Here is a 16,413-nt window from a genome sequence, read left to right as displayed (position 1 = left end):
GTAAACGAAAACGGTCCAAGATTCACTGAGCAGATATATACATGTACGGTTTTTATGTCGGGTGTTAATGTTCATCAAACGCAAAACTCGAGCTTACGGGGAATTCGAAGTAGCTGCAATATTGTACGTACCTCAAAAGACTTTTTGACAGAAAATGGTGTCGTAGGTATAGTAGACCGGGTTCGTATATTCGTTCTAACGGGGAAAGGTATCATTGACGAAGTTAAGAAAATTGTATTATTTAACTTCGGTCGTGGTGAAAATAAACAAAAGCGGAAAAAAGTATTGAAATTCATTATTACCACAGGCACTTGCACGCAACGAAATTTTTAATATTTGAAAACCAGACAGTATATAAATAAGATCAATTGTAATATTTGGGGGAATGAGCTACCGAAACAAATATATAGATATAAATTTCATAAAATACGAGACAAATTGCTTTCGCAACTTAAGTAACTTTTATGTTTTAGCAATAAACGCATTACGCGGTGCAGTTTTCGTATCAAAAATTGGAATTTTCATTAAAATACATTATGTATTTTTAACTTCGCGGGCAATTATGTAGGAATTCCTAATCGAAGCCATAACGAAAAAACAGAACAACAGATAGATAAATATGATTTAAACGTATATCAGCTTAATTGTCCTCCTTGACAGTCTTATATATATAGGAAGGCCGTTTCGGGATAAAATATTACCAAAACTACTTACAATTGTAAGTACACCCTTGTACGTGTACCATAACTTTAAGAAGGCTTGAAAGATTTGCGGAGACTTAAAATACAATTATGTTATCCCGAATATCTTTTTATGACGTGTTTTGCCCATTATGTCCCGCCTTGTCAACATCACAATGATGATATATTTCTCTGCTGTTTCGACCCAATGTTTTACATTTCTATACTTAAAGGGGATAAAAACAGCATGCATGGAATTAAGTAATACGCTAGAAACATTTGTATGTCTTATTTAAACATAAATGTATATCAGCTTAATTGTCCTCCTTGACAATTGAAGGATTCCATAGCACTTTTATGTCCACTTAAGTGTCTCTATCGTAAAATCTGAATTTTCCCATAGCGGAAATTCTTTTTCTGATATTGGAAATAGAATTTCCTGTATCAATATTAGAATTTCTGATATGGGAAATTGTTTTCTAATTCCTGATATCAAAAATAAAATTTCTGATAACGGAATTAGAATTTCCGATAACGGAATCAGAATTTCCGACATCGGAAACTAATTTCCTTTATCAGAAATATAATTCCGATATCGAAATTAATAGAATAAAAAGTAACTTGCATTGGCTTGCCATAGACGCCGACATACCACAAAGAAAAAAACGGGTGTAGTCTGAGTCCTCACTAAGGCGGTGAATCTACTCGAAGATGGGGGGATCTGGAGGCTTGAAAGGTTTGAGGAGAAAATTCAATTTAATATTGTTGACATATCAGAAAATTATCCCGTTTTCCTTTAGCGACGTTTTTTGAACATAACGATGGTATGATAGTGTGGTATATAGGGATTGTCTCCCTTACATTTACATGTTAACATTATGGTAGTGTGGGATATAGGGATTGTCTCCCTCACATTAAAATGTTAATATTGTGGTAGTGTGGGATAAAGGGATTGTCTCCCTTACATTTACATGTTAACATTATGGTAGTGTGGGATATAGGGATTGTCTCCCTTACATTTACATGTTAACATGATGGTAGTGTTGGATATATGGATTGTCTCCCTCACATTTACATGTTAACATTATGGTAGCGTGGGATATAGGGATTGTCTCCCTCACATTTACATGTTAACATTATGGTAGTGTTGGATATATGGATTGTCTCCCTTACATTTACATGTTAACATTATGGTAGCGTGGGATATAGGGATTGTCTCCCTCACATTTACATGTTAACATTATGGTAGTGTGGGATATATGGATTGTCTCCCTTACATTTACATGTTAACATTATGATAGTGTGGGATATAGGGATTGTCTCCCTCACATTTTCATGTTAACATTATGGTAGTGTGGTATATAGGGATTGTCTCCCTTACATTTACATGTTAACATTATGATAGTGTGGGATATAGGGATTGTCTCCCTTACATTTACATGTTAACATTATGGTAGTGTGGGGATATAGGGATTGTCTCCCTTACATTTACATGTTAATATTATGGTAGTGTGGGACATATGGATTGTCTCCCTTACATTTACATGTTAACATTGTGGTATTGTGGGATAAAGGGATTTTCTCCCTTACATTTACATGTTAACATTGTGGTAGTGTGGGACATATGGATTGTCTCCCTTACATTTACATGTTAACATTATGGTAATGTGGGATATATGGATTGTCTCCCTTACATTTACATGTTAACATTATGATAGTGTGGGATATATGGATTGTCTCCCTCACATTTACATGTAAACATTATGGTAGTGTGGGATATAGGGATTGTCTCCCTTACATTTACATGTTAACATTATGATAGTGTGGGATATATGGATTGTCTCCCTTACATTTACATGTTAACATTATGGTTGGATAGTGTGGGATATAAGGATTGTCTCCCTTACATTTACATGTTAACATAATGATAGTGTGGGATATAGGGATTGTCTCCCTTACATTTTACATGTTAAATCATTATGATATTGTGTGGATATAAGGATTGTCTCCCTTACATTTACATGTTAACATAATGATAGTGTGGGATATAGGGATTGTCTCCCTTACATTTACATGTTAACATTATGGTAGTGTGGGATATAGGGATTGTCTCCCTTACATTTACATGTTAACATAATGATAGTGTGGGATATAGGGATTGTCTCCCTTCATTTACATGTTAACATTATGGTATTGTGGGATATAAGGATTGTCTCCCTTACATTTACATGTTAACATAATGATAGTGTGGGATATAGGGATTGTCTCCCTTTCATTTACATGTTAACATTATGGTATTGTGGGATATAAGGATTGTCTCCCTTACATTTACATGTTAACATTATGATAGTGTGGGATATAGGGATTGTCTCCCTTACATTTACATGTTAACATTTATGGTAGCGTGGGATATAGGGATTGTCTCCCTTACATTTACATGTTAACATTATGTAGTGTGGGATTAGGATTGTCTCCTATTAATGTAACATTATGTAGGTGGGATATAGGGATTGTCTCCCTCACATTTACATGTTAACATTATGGTAGCGTGGGATATAGGGATTGTCTCCCTTACATTTACATGTTAACATTATGGTAGTGTGGGATATAGGGATTGTCTCCCTTACATTTACATGTTAACATTATGGTAGTGTGGGATATAGGGATTGTCTCCCTTACATTTACATGTTAACATTATGGTAGTGTGGGATATAGGGATTGTCTCCCTTACATTTACATGTTAACATTATGGTAGTGTGGGATATAGGGATTGTCTCCCTTACATTTACATGTTAACATTATGGTAGTGTGGGATATAGGGATTGTCTCCCTTTACATTTACATGTTAACATTATGGTAGTGTGGGATATAGGGATTGTCTCCCTTACATTTACATGTTAACATTATGGGTAGTGTGGGATATAGGGATTGTCTCCCATTTACATGTTACATTATGGTAGTGTGGGAATAGGATTGTCTCCCTACATTTACATGTTAATATTATGGTAGTGTGGGATATAGGGATTGTCTCCCTTACATTTACATGTTAACATTATGGTAGTGTGGGATATAGGGATTGTCTCCCTTACATTTACATGTTAACATTATGGTAGTGTGGGATATAGGGATTGTCTCCCTTACATTTACATGTTAACATTATAAGGATTGTTCCTTACTTACATGTTACATTATGTTTGGTAGTGTGGGATATAGGGATTGACTCCCTCACATTTACATGTTAACATTATTGTAGTGTGGGATATAGGGATTGTCTCCCTTACATTTACATGTTAACATTATGGTAGTGTGGGATATAGGGATTGTCTCCCTTACATTTACATGTTAACATTATGGTAGTGTGGGATATAGGGATTGTCTCCCTTACATTTACATGTTAACATTATGATAGTGTGGGATATAGGGATTTTCTCCCTCACATTTACATGTGAACATTGTCAGAGTACTCCTTTACGTGCATATAAACATTGCGTTATCCCAGCAAGCATTGTACAGTCAAATATGACGTCAATATTTCGTCAAATCTTAGTCAGGATTAATGACGTCATAAAGGTATCAAAAACACGATATAGGTAGCAGTTCACAGTTAATACGAATTTTTATTAAGCAGAAAGCCTATAGTTTTATTATATGAACAAAAAAATAAAAAATGTATATGTCCTAAAATTGGCAAATTCAATCTAGAGAATTATATGCAGGCTTTACATTTGCATAAATAAATTCAACAAAATGAGTTCGAGAATAATGGTTTAGAGGGTATCCTAATGTGCGTCTAAGATGGAAAAAAAATCAATACTGTATTCAGCAGAAATTGATAGCCGCAGTACGAGGTAAGATTGTTCAAACGTTTACTGTTATACATATGTCGAAATAGGCTCAGTTCCGCTATCACGACAGTGATGCTTGGTTTTAAACTGTGTTCAAGAAAAACAATTCTCCTAGAGGGGGGTGTAATTTTGGGTTAAAAATTCCATTTTTTTGCATTTTTTACCAAAATAAAAAACAAAACAAATTTGGTTACCATGATTTTTACAGGCTTACAAAACCACAAAAAGGAGACCTGTTCAAAAATGAACTCTTTATAACAATTGCAAATGCAGTGTATATTAAAAATATGTATATTTTTGTATAGGTGTTATTTAGGTTAAAAAGCTGTGTGTACAGAATTAAAGCCTGTACTTTATTTTGCTGAATTTTTCAAATATACTGTACACTGCCACCATATGAACGGAATTTTGACTAAGATATTAAATTGATCAATTAAATTAATCAATTAATAGCAGATGCACTAGTTTTTGTGACCCAAGAAATTTAATTAATTCAAGGTACTTTCATGAGTCGATGATCACTAGATTAAACCACCGATAATATTTTATAACTTATTTTTTATTCAGTTTTTCATAAAATTATGCAATACACCTTACATAAACATTTCCTTATCATCATTCTCCCTGTTACCATCCGCAACCTCCTCTAAATCATCAACCATACATACAAAATACTGCCTTTCAAACATTCAAACATTATAAAAAATTATCAGATTTTCAAACACATACATCATTCGAATTAATTCACTCCGCACTCACTTTACATGTTCAGTGGACACGCGGTAATCCGGACGCCGATAGTCCAGAAAACTCACATTCGGGACGGAAATGTCAGGGACCGGATTTCCGTAACGTTATTTATACTCACTATTCCGGAAATTCGGATTCCGAACTAGAACTCCATTTTGGGATCAGAATGAAATTTCCGTTAATAAAATCCCGCAATAATCCGGACAATTTGTTGTCGCCACGTACGTGCCAAGAATATCTTTATCAATTCATTATATCAGCACTAATGTCATTATGATCTTCACATTCAATCATCACTTTCATCCACCTTACTCATCTTTTTCATTTCCAGAAATGTCAGTTATAATTATTGTGCCGACCGCTTTCTATAAATCTGCACTGTGCTGTCAAATGTTAATGATACGTCTTTAAAAACGCCACGTCTTTCTGGGAGTGTCGATCAAAATGCACGTAAATCATACGCACCACGCATCATTGTTAGTTTGTTGTGACAGCAGAGTGAAATGGACGTACATGATATACGAATAAAGTCAAATGGTGGCGGAAATACACAATACGGATAAATCTTTATTCTGATTCAGGTATATTTTTAATTATTAAATAATACCAAGGGTTAGTCATTTCTCTTTATGGAACATCATAATATCATTATTGCCAATGTGGTAATCCAGGCGACATATTTATCCTGCAACCAACATTTTGCATTGTCGGAATACACCTACCACTTCTATTGTAGCTGCATTCGGCACTAACGGGGAAAAAAGCTGTATTTTGGTTTGAAAGTCGAACATGTTTGTTGAACATTGTAATACAAATCTGTAAATAAATGTAACACTGCTAAATATAAAAAATTATATTATACATTTTTTGTAATGCTGCAGGAGAAAAAAATACATTGTAATTGTCTTAAAATATAAGCTGTATTTTGGCGAGGATTGAAAAGACAAAAGTATCTCTATCTAACCCATTGTCCGAAACATCATTTCCCAGTACTAAATGATATATGTCTGACAGGTAGTCACCGCTGGTACAGGACCGGACATGTTCCGCGTTGTGTATTTCAGCCACGATTCCACTTTATCCGAATTTGATGTACATCAATTTTACTTTAGTGTCACAGCAGACTAACGTTGATGCAGTGAAGTGTGTGATTTAGATGCATTTTGATTGACATTCCAAGAAAGACGTGATGCTTTTAAAGACGTATTATTAACATTTGACAGCATGGTGCAGATTTATAGAAAGCGGTCGACGCAAAAGAAATACTAATACAGTATCACATTAATTTCTTGTGCGTTTAAAGAGATATTTCTCCTCATGGTAAAGTGTTGAAATTCACACATTAAAATCAAAACATAATTAAACATATTAAAACAACAGTAAATATTGTAACTATTACCTTATGCGTGAGATATAGATATAAAGTGAAAAATAACTCCACTTCTTACAATTTGTGAAGCAACTTCGAGTCAACGTCATGTATTTTGTTGTTTTAAATCCTTCAGTTCTTCTTAAAGTGAAAATGAAACGTTCATGATCAGCTTATAAGTTGCAAAGCTCAGGTGGTTCCCATTTAGTCTCATTTCAGAGCTCTGTAACTGAGGTATTTCAGACGAAAAGAGGTCTTTTAAACACTTATATTCCGTTCTGTTTTATATTCCACATTATACATGTAATAAACACGTTGTAGGGCGGTGTATTTTCTCCGGGAATTCTGACCTCCCTTAACAGTTAAGTTACGGAATATGTGTTGTTTTTGTGTTCCGAGTTCAAAACAGTATACTGCCAATAGCGTACTTAGATTGATTGTTTTCATTTATTTTGAAAACTTTTTTACAAAATAACGAAATCGATAGACAAAAAAACGCATTTTACTTTATTTTCAACGATACTTTATTCAAATATGTTAATAATTAATATGAATAGGATTTGTTTTCCTTGTTCTTCTACTACTATAACACGTAACGACCTTAATGTTGACTTGGTAGAAAGTGAAAGGATTGCAATCTTATGTTTACACAATCTGATTAAAACCAGATCTTCGATCATGCTCTGGTACTCTACGCTCCAGTACGAATATGATGCCAGAAGGAGTGTGTTTACCGAAACTGTGTTGGAATCAAGTTATGATTTTAATCAGATTGATGTTCATATGTTTCATTTTTACATTTTACAGACACTCAGATTCAAATGTTCAACTCTGGACTAGAACTGAGCAATCCATATATCTAGTCCGCAAAACCTGCTTATATCATGAAGATCTTTTCCTAATATATATTCTGTATTTGCATATTACAGAGTTATCTGCCCTTCCGGGTAGGTATTGATTGTGACGTCATGTGTTTACGAGCGCAACGTCATTCTTTTCGGAGAAAACAACGTGAATTGCGCTCACAAAATAATGACGTAACAATCGATACCTACCCGCAAGGGAGCTAACTCTGTAATATGCAAAGACGGAATTAAGGAAACAAGGAGAGAGATAAACCTAATGATGTTATGCAGGTTTAGAAGACTATCGATTTATCTAGCTTTTAACACATGTAGTTCAGATAATGTTATAATAGGAAAAGTTTATCCTTTTTTTCAGAAATTATTCCCATAAAAGATTTTTTTTTGTAATATTGTTAATACATACATGTATTCTCTGACACAATCCGTGAATATATGTTCTCATGTTACTGGCAATACCTCCTCTCTGTTAGATTCATTCCTGTTAGTAACCCTTCAATACTGCAGTGAACATATGTTGGCGAATCGTTGCTGTACTGAAAAATCTCTTATACTTTTATCTTTCAATAAAGGCATTATGCATTTATATCCATTTATTCTTTGAGCATTATTGACATTGATGTATGATTCAGAATAAAATAACATGAAGCATTATAAAATCAGAACAAACCGAATTATGTGCTGCACAAATAAAAACATGTCCTTCAGATATATAACAGCATTGATTTTTCCAACCTAAGTTGTTTGTACAAAAATGCCAGCGTTGGTGGGTAGGTTATCGCTCCCGAATGTCTCCTAAAACTGATCGTACAGTACTTTCCTTTAGCATGTTCTTACTACTGTATCGGTTTGGGGCCGTGGTGATCAAGTGTTGTCCCGACACATTATTACTATGTCCTTACTCATGATGTTAGAATATGTAGGTGGTTGTTCTCCGGGAACTTTGACTTTTTTTGTACATCATCAATCTGGGAAGGTTTTTATTAATTGGCCTTGTCTGTATCAAATATGTTTACATTTACTTGTCTCGATACGAACTATCTGACTCCAATCTGATTACAGTGCTCTGAGTAAAGTACATACAAGGGTATATTTTAATCAGGTTTATTTCTCTAAACTGGCAAAAGCTACATCATTCATTTATTTGAAATTGTATTTTCCCCTTCTTTCTTAACGTTTCTACTGCCTTTCCTTTGGCCTTAAAACTGATGTTTCGCCTGCATGGTAAGGGATCTAGGTTCTAGTCTTGACATAGCTCAACATCTTCAAATATACACACTTAGACCAAAATGGCTTTTAGTTTTTGAAATACCAATATAGAAAAAAAAAATAATTATTTAGGTTTAGTACCAGTAAAGGACATCAATAAAAGCAAAGTCAAATTCCTTGTATACAAAAAGATTCGGAGCTAATTTAAGAATATGGAGCGAACAGTATCTACCCTACCCAACTGTCATGGACACAATAAAGGGCGGCGCGCGGTATAGGTTACTATGAAAAGAAGTCTTGCTATGTTACGTCACTCTTCGTAAATAACATGGAGTTAGCACGTCTCCTTGCTGCCCTTTGTCTGGGTATCTCCATATATAGCACAGATTCAGCCACTGCAGTGAATATTTTGCATTCGGACATTCCGAACAGTAAGGCGAACAATATAAGGTAATTTCATATTTATTCCTTGGATAATTCATAAGCCTAGGGGAAAGCCGATTAAGTATTTACGATGGATAACGTATTCGTTTATATAATACAATAATTTGTTTGTTTATATTTTGTACATAAGTATTTATTTATTATTGTTCAAACGTACGAAGAACAATTGGTACTATCTGCCTGATGATGTTGTTTATGGACACGGCTAATCCATTTGATACTTGAGAATGTTGGTATAATATTGCATACACACATCGTAATATCAACTAAAAAAACATTAACGAACTTGCTACTTTCATGTTTAATACACATTTGTATATTTTCAGAGATTTATAAATGTTTTACCATTTTTCAAAACACTAATACATTGAAATATTATCAGAGATTTATAAATGTGTTTTCCGTCTTACGTAGGTCTTCAGAGAGAGCTGGCACTTTAGAAGGTATTATCAGAAGATTGGATGAACAGGAAGCAAGGATTCTACAACTAGAAACAATGTTATCAGAAAATTCGGAGACGATTACAGAAAAAGACAGAGTGATTGAAGATCTGAACATGCGCGTGGCTGACCTTGAAGCTATAATTGGGACGGGCATGTCCAGAAAAGAACGATCACTACCAATATCAGATGACCATCAAACTCAAAATAAATCTACAAGTATATTGAGTGCAAATAAAACCACTCCCGATGGGCCTTACCTAAGTCAGGACAATTACAATGGCAAAGAAAGTAGATCACTTCAAGACGAAGAACACGTTAAATTACCCCAATCTGACCGAAACACTAAATTCATCGGATCAAGTGAACATAAGCATTGGTCAAGTATGTACTTATGTATGATAAACTAGGGATATTTACACAAACCTCTTTCTTAAAGTAGATGTCCCAATTATAATAGCCAAGTTGATAAAAAATAGTATGCATCAGGGTTAACATAAGGTATATTATATTAACTCGGAAGTTGTTGTTTAATTTGAAAATTTTGACACAGCATATGAAAAATGTACATTTGAGAAAATTCCACAGGGTTGGTAAATATATCTGTCACCAATGAGCTATGCCCTTACATTTATCTGTGAATCATTTTTATACTTTAGCATGTAAATGGCGGTGATATATAGACATTTGAAATATCACTAGTTTAAACAGTAGTAAGTACATAATTTCCTGTGTTTAAAGTGGCGAAGTTTAAATAAAGGGTATGGATATAATGCTTAATTAATTCGAGAAATACAATAACAGGTTTGCAAAGCATATACATATACAGATTACATGTATTTACAGATCGTGTTGGACCCTCAATAACGCATGATAACGTAGCATTCTGCGTGAAAATGTCCGCTGACACCAGTCTTCAACTACACGAAATACTCATATTCAACCAAGTAATGACTGACACAGCCCACACCTTCAACACCAGAACTGGTATGTATGTAGTTCCGGTCAGCGGAGTGTATGTGTTCACGTGGTCATGCACGAGTGGGAACAATGGAGGCGGGACTGTGTGGACGTCTTTGAGAGTAGACGGGATTTCCAGATCTGCGACGTACGCTGACTCGCCTAATGATGGAGATTGGGAGAGCAGTACAGGTCTTATTGTGATATCCGTCAACCAAGGCATTTCTGTTTACATCCGAGCAGAAGAACCTGGTAAAGTCGTGAATAATGATCATGCGGTGGCAACATTTTCTGGCTGGCGCCTCTTTTAAAAAAATATTTAGAGTCTAAGCGTTTAAACGCACGTAGTTGATGCTTAGTCGTTGTTTACAACTTCAAACCGGAAATTCAAAATTCAAAAATACCTATGATGAGAAATTTAATATCTTTTATAATAACATGCTTCTAATATTACACGTTGCTCTTGAAGGAGAAACACACTATCAAAGAACTATAAATCGAAAATGATAAAAATACACATAAGGATATCATTTTTATATGGAGATATTTTATTTGCGAACAACATACACAATCTAATATGTAGTCTCTCAAATAGTTGATTTATGACTAAATCTTATTCTTTAAAATAAAAATCTAATTTTCGATTTTGTTTTTTAAAGGCCTACTACCTTTCCGAAGCAAAATTTTAAGGTAAAAATTATTAACAACATAAGAAAATTTATATCGATGGCCCAAAATGAGGTAACAACACCAAACATATGCAAGATTTCCTGCGTAATATACGATAACTGTACATGTGGAGCTTCTTGTCTCTGTTTTGCCGTTTGGCGCAGTGATAGTCAACTACCGGGTGTCATTTATGACGACGGTGGGAAACATAAAATGATCCTTATTTCAATTAAATTGTTCAGAAGATGATGATAATTGTAATATTAACGGTAAGTTCATAACTTTTGCGACTCTACAAAATTATTGAACTCGTTTTACATTCCCATTTTAAAATTAAAAGCCGTTTCAGAAAGGTAGTTGGCATTTAATAAAAAAAAAGTAATTTTTAACCTTATAGGAGTCTTAATGCAATTCAGACCTAAACCTTTTATCACTTTAGAGTGATGCTTACTATTATTGATGAATGAAAACAATAAAAAAATTAAATTGTCTTTCTTCTCTATACTTTTTAGTATTGTAGATGTTAACAGAAATTATTTCGTTTTCAGCCATCCATTGCGAAGCAATAAAATTGCAATGTTGGTTGAACTCTTGTGAACACTAATCGCAATATACACAACTAAATTATATTCTCTTTGATTGAAACACAACTATTGTTCCCGCCCCTGTTAATCAGCATTCTACATTTTTATTGTAGATCTGCAAGACAATAAACACAGAGAATATTTGACTCGGCATTGCTAAGTTTATTCTATATTTTTCTATCATTGTTGTAAGGCGTAAAATAAAAGCCTCTTTTCAACTTACCCACACCAAATAACAATTTCTAAAATATTATGTACTGTATATTTACTTATTGTAGTGAGGTCAAATTTTAGAGCAAATGTGAAAAATGTGAATTATGCTATAGTATGGCGAGTTAATGTTAGCACAATTCAGCGATTCAATACTGAAAATAATCTTTTACACAATTTCGCGCTATATATTAATTAGCGTTTCAGAGATATTTCGAAAAGCGCTAAGATAAAATTACCGCTAAAATAACTTAACTTTACAGTATTCAATTTAAAATTTTCAGATTATATTTCATATGTTATGGTGTTAAGGCGAAATGCAAACATTCGACAATATTCGAATATTGTAAATTGATTGTCAATCATTACTTTTTATATTTTATTATGGAAACTTTCTTACCCAGACTCTGGTATCGGTCGGTAAAAGGGGAGACAAAGAAAATATAAAAAATACCTGAAATATCCCCACCCAATCTGAATAATAGTTATAAAAATTCTTATAAAAGTTCTTATATTTAGAATAAAATCCGTTTAAAGAAAACAGTAGTTATAAATAAACAAACAGTTCGATGCTCTCTTGGGAATTAATATTCTGAGATGATTTTAAATTACAAGAAACCTAATGTTTTTAGTCGATTGGGAACTAATTGGTGATAGAAAATTAACGTTTTATATCAGAGAAGGAACTTCATTAGACATAAGGAAGTTTTATTTCTATCTTTATGACGTAACAAACAGAAGAGGAAGTTCTAGCCTCTGCACGTCACCCATTGTCAGAAGGAAATAAACATTCGTACAGTATAACCTTGACACCGTGACATCAACGCAGATGTTCTATCAGTAAAACGGACATAGCTATGATAGTTAATGTCTGGCGAAGACTCAGTGTGTCACTCAATGTATTGCACAGAGGTGTGTATCTGACAATTTACCAACATATATATTACACTTTATGACCTCCCTCTGATACTGTTTTCGGGTTTACTCTATTCCTGAGAAGTAGTCATAGCATCAACATATGGGTCTTTGAGAAACGAATTCGCTGTTAGATGCTAGCATAATTTTCTGATTTTGTTTTTCACAAAGGAATAACATATTACGGAAATTCAAGCTTGGTGTGATTTTCATATTCCGTTTGGTCATTAGATTGAAAAATGATATGAGTAGATATTCATGTAAATTTTACTATAATGATAATTCATTAAAAAATAATTCAAATTTTATTTAAATTGACTATGTTCCCAAACCATTTCTCCTTTGCATGTTTCTCTCCGTCATATTTTTTTGAAAAATAATTTTAAAATTAATTTGATCTTTGAGTTTCAGATTATGCCCATGACCAGTGTTTTTCAGATCTTTGTCACTATTTGTCATTCCCACAGTTGGTTATATAACACGAGCATGTTGAATTTTGTCTAAAGTGTCCTTGTGTTGAAAACAGGATTTTGAAAAATATATGAAATGTCGGCCATGATGAATCGATATATTATAAATAAAAAGATAATACTAGAAAATATACAAGTGTATTGACATATTTGTCTACATTGTTACTAGATCATTCCGCATCGGACAGAAATAGTGCCTTGGATTTTTTTTCGGAACACAAATAATTATTTTTAATAATGAAATTAAAATAAGAAACGCAAAATTTCCAAAGGTGGTAATGGTGTAAAGCAAGTGACTTTTGTATGGAAGTGTAATTACCAATTCGTCTGTTCCTGTTTTCGATAGCGAAAACATACCAATCGTAAGCGGTGTAGTATTTTTTAATAACGCTGTTTACTAATGGTGGATATGGGTGCCAGAAGGTACACTTTGGTTTGATTAGTTTAACGTCCTATTAACAGCCAGGGTCATTTAAGGACGTGCCAGGTTTGTTGGTGGAGGAAAGCCGGAGTACCCGGAGAAAAACCACCGACCAGCGGTCAGTACCTGGCAACTGCCCCACATGGGATTCGAACTCGCGACCCAGAGGTGGAGGGCATGTGGTAATATGTCGGTACATCTTAACCACTCGGCCACCGCGGCCCCATATAGAAGGTACACACACCATGCATTGGCCTTTTTATCGTATTTAATCCTTGAGTAATGTTCGTTATTATTTAATATTTTAACGTCATAAATTCTATGAACCTAACTGGGATTACATCATACAATTAATCCAATCAAAATAGAGGTTATATCAACATCATTTCAGATTGTTTCATTAAAGATGATGCTCCACTGCTGATATGTTGAACAATATTTTTTTTCTTTTCTAAAAAAGATGAGCAGACAAATAAGTAATTTTCTTCATTTACAAAAGTTACTTACTTTACACCATTACCACCATTGAAACGTTTGAGCTTCTAGTTATACTTCAAGATAAAAATATTAAATACAATTAATTGCATCCCGAACAAATCCATGAAACTATGTATTATATGGAATAAAATACTGATTGCGCATGCATCAGGGCAAAGTAAGTTTTTATTTTTTTGGGGTTTTTTTTGTGCTAATTAAACACATATATACACGATTAAACACCAATTATTTTTCAAATAATGAGTACCGTGTATGCTCTGTCGGCGGTGGAGCAACTTTTTACGAAAATAATAACATAACAAAATAATTGTTTTAACAAAACGTATTTTTTATTTCAGCTATCACTGCACATACGCAAATCCCATTTACATATATAACACTTTCTCACATACATACAAAGACACTTATCACTAATAAAATTTCATGGTCTTTTTACATTTTTATTAATCAAAATTCATTTTTACATAAATATACTTATTGATGTTATATTGTTTTTGATAAACTAATCAAATTTCGGGAATTTTTTGGCATAAATAGTCTTAGTGATGGCATTTTTTATAATAAACTTATCAAATTTCATGGTCATTTTACAACAATATACTTAGTGATATTATTTCCACTATAAACTAATCAAATTTTGTTTAACATAAATATTGTTAATAGCATTATCATTGTGATATATTTCATTACGATTTAATTTCTACATTAAAATTCAAGTATAGTCATAATGTACTGTGATCGGAGTAATGTTGCAACTTTTACATGTATTTTTGAGAATTAATTACGTCCATAAATTACGCAAAACTTGAGTCGCCCTTAAAAACGCCTTTATCATGCAAAGAGGTATAAAATATGAGCACTTTCATAAGATGAAGGGACTGCACAGGATATGAATATTCATGTAAATGAATGTAATTCAATTATGTTAAACTAAAATATTGAAATCAGGAGCTGTCGGCATAGCCCATACATATTCATATATAAACTAGCTACAACGTTAGCAAAATGCAATCAAGTTTAACTTGATAGTTTCAAAAAGTATTGTAACTATTTCAATAATATAAAGATGCACACAGCTGTGATTGATTGATACATTAGAGCTCCAACATTAGTATTTTCACCAAAAACTCGATCTCGGCTTTTTTGAAATACTGAAATGCCAATTACTCATGTTTCGTGATATCATAGGCCGAATTGAGGAGATGCGTTTGCGATATTATACTGGATCTTTGAACGGTACCGTATCTAGCGCATTAACTCGATCTCATATAATTCGAATGCTATCTTTAATTTAACGAAAAAGTTAAGTGAATGTGACTATCCTTGGATATACCGCAGTAGTCTCATGGTCACGCTCATTTCGAGATAACGAAGTAAAAATGTACCCGCTAGACGAATGATTTCAACTCCGTCAAAAACACAAGTATTTCTCTATATATTACATTTGTCTAAAACAAACAAATGGTTTAATAGTACAACCGGTTTAACATTAAATCATTTATATTAAAAACAACATATAAACGAATATATATACACAAAAGAATCATTCTCTTTTTAATGTTTTGCGATAGTTGTATACAAATGTACTAAAATTGTGGTCTCTTACGCGATCGATAAATGACCATGCCTTACATAAGTAAGCAAATGATCAACTTATTTTGAACGCACATATTTATACTTATATTATTTCATACGGTTAAAGATAATATTTTGTTAATATTTATCTTATTAGACGCAATATTTCTATTCAATTTCCATATTATTAAGAACAATAAAATTAAATTCTTGCGAAAAAATCATCTATATTACCATTCGTTAATGAATATTTTATAATTAAGTGTAGTTTAACATGGAACATAACATATAGATACAAATACACGTTAACAGGAACGGAAAACGATAATACAGAAGAAACAATGATAAAACAGTGCAAAAATCACATAACAAATACGGTATTGAACGAATAAAATAATTATAATGTGATATGATAAATAATATGATGATAATAAAGGCACCAGATTTAATTTTCCGTCTGAATTAAAATGTTGGATTTTATTTCTTTATTTTTAATCTTTACTTAATTCTG

The 16,413-nt window shown here is 33.1% G+C and overlaps 2 protein-coding genes across 2 annotated transcripts in view; both read left to right on the top strand.

Annotated features, from left to right (window-relative positions):
- The window catches only part of LOC138305885 (mucin-2-like), a 403,923-nt gene that overhangs the window by 277,948 nt on the left and 109,562 nt on the right, over positions 1-16,413 (top strand). The gene's annotated exons all lie outside the window — the stretch shown is intronic.
- Positions 9,021-13,675, top strand: LOC138306481 (uncharacterized). The gene is made up of 3 exons (XM_069246947.1): positions 9,021-9,166; positions 9,575-9,984; positions 10,447-13,675. Exons 1-3 carry the CDS (start codon positions 9,045-9,047, stop codon positions 10,869-10,871), a joined length of 957 nt encoding a protein of 318 aa, XP_069103048.1. The 5' UTR covers positions 9,021-9,044; the 3' UTR covers positions 10,872-13,675.

Source organism: Argopecten irradians, chromosome 13, assembly GCF_041381155.1.
Source record: "Argopecten irradians isolate NY chromosome 13, Ai_NY, whole genome shotgun sequence".
Classification (NCBI taxonomy): Eukaryota; Metazoa; Mollusca; class Bivalvia; order Pectinida; family Pectinidae; genus Argopecten; species Argopecten irradians.
Note: the sequence above shows the minus strand (reverse complement) of the source record. Positions and strands in the feature narration are given on the sequence as shown.

Bases quoted from the DNA above. Each gene is read 5' to 3' on its own strand.
- LOC138306481 (XM_069246947.1), top strand. From the start codon at position 9,045: ATGGAGTTAGCACGTCTCCTTGCTGCCCTTTGTCTGGGTATCTCCATA. The intron at 9,167-9,574 runs GTAATTTCATAT...CGTCTTACGTAG, and splicing joins AGTAAGGCGAACAATATAAG to GTCTTCAGAGAGAGCTGGCA. The intron at 9,985-10,446 runs GTATGTACTTAT...ATGTATTTACAG, and splicing joins TGAACATAAGCATTGGTCAA to ATCGTGTTGGACCCTCAATA.